Source organism: Brassica napus, chromosome C8 (genome assembly GCF_020379485.1).
Source record: "Brassica napus cultivar Da-Ae chromosome C8, Da-Ae, whole genome shotgun sequence".
In the NCBI taxonomy this organism is placed as follows: Eukaryota; Viridiplantae; Streptophyta; class Magnoliopsida; order Brassicales; family Brassicaceae; genus Brassica; species Brassica napus.
Window position 1 is genome coordinate 11666148 of NC_063451.1, and position 1467 is coordinate 11667614.

General features: G+C 49.6%; 1 protein-coding gene across 1 annotated transcript; it reads left to right on the top strand.

Moving 5' to 3' along the window:
• The first annotated feature begins 1008 nt into the window (after window positions 1–1008).
• LOC111206133 lies at window positions 1009–1467 on the top strand. The gene has a single exon (XM_022702492.1). It carries the CDS (start codon window positions 1009–1011, stop codon window positions 1465–1467), a length of 459 nt encoding a protein of 152 aa, XP_022558213.1.

Consider the following 1467-nt stretch of genomic DNA (forward strand, 5'->3'; position numbering starts at 1 on the left):
ACCGACCCAGAAACTAGATACCCCACCCTCGAGAAAATGGCTCTTGCTGTCATCACGTCAGCAAGGAAGCTGCGTCCTTACTTCCAATCGCACACGATCGAAGTACTGACGAATCAAACACTCCGCACAGTAATGCAGAACACTAACCAGTCCGGACGATTATCGAAGTGGGCTATCGAGCTCAGCGAGCACAACATTGTGTTCAAAAGTCGAACAACAGCAAAATACCAAGTCCTTGCTGACTTCCTGATCGAGCTCGCGCCAGAGTTGGAGCAAGACCTAATCCTTCCAAGTCAAAATTGGATACTCCACGTCGACGGATCATCCACAAACAAAGGATCAGGAGCAAGAGTCCAACTGTAGTCCCCAACAGGCGAGCTAATTAGACATTCATTCAGTTTCGGCTTCACCGCTTCAAACAATGAAGCAGTATACGAGTCGTTGATCGCAGGACTATGACTCGCTAAGGCAGTCAAAGCAAAATGCCTCAGTGCATACTGCGAGTCACAACTCGTTACCAGCCAGTTTAGCTTCGACTACGATGCTCGCAATGAACGAATGGACGCGTACCTTAAAGTCGTTCAAACACTCGCTAAAGACTTCGAATTCTTCGAACTAACCAAAGTCCCCAGAGGAGAGAACGTATGCGCCGACGCCCTCGCTGACTTGGGTAGCAGGCTGCGCAATCAGGTGAAACGGACCATTCCCATCCACAAGATAGACAAACCAAGCATCGAACTATCGCCTAGCGAAGTGACCGTCGTAGCACCCATAACCGAAGCCATCCCCATGGACGAAGACCCCGCAGCGGAACAAACTGAAGCTGCCGACTGGAGGACAGAATTCATCAACTATCTGGTTGATGGAAAGCTACCTTCCGAGAAATGGATTACGAGACGACTCAAGACACGGAGCGCCCACTTCGTCGTCTTGGATGGAGAGCTCCATTGATGGACCGCAACTAAAGTACTCTTGAAATGCATCAATGGCGAAAAAACACATCTTGTCATGGCCGAAACGCATGAAGGAGCTGCAGGAAATCACTCGGGAGGTCGAGCACTCGCTCTAAAAGTCAAAAGCCTCGGCTTTTACTGGCCAAAGATGAACGCGGATTGCAAAGCATACAACAAGATCATAATCGACGGGTTAAAGAAACGCCTCGACTTGAAAAAAGGATGCTGGGCCGATGAAATCGATGGTGTTCTCTGGTCGCATAGAACGACTCCTCGAGGAGCAACAAAATCAACTCCTTTCTCAATAGCCCACGGAGTCGAAGCTATGGCCCCCGCCGAAGTGAACGTAACCAGTCTACGTCGGTCAAAAATGCCGCAGAACGTCGAGCTTAACAGCAACATGCTGCTAGATGCTTTGGACGCTATCGAAGAACGACGCGACCAAGCCTTGCTCCGCATCCAAAACTTTCAGCATCAGATCGAGAGCTACTACAACAAGAAGGTCAAGTCTTGA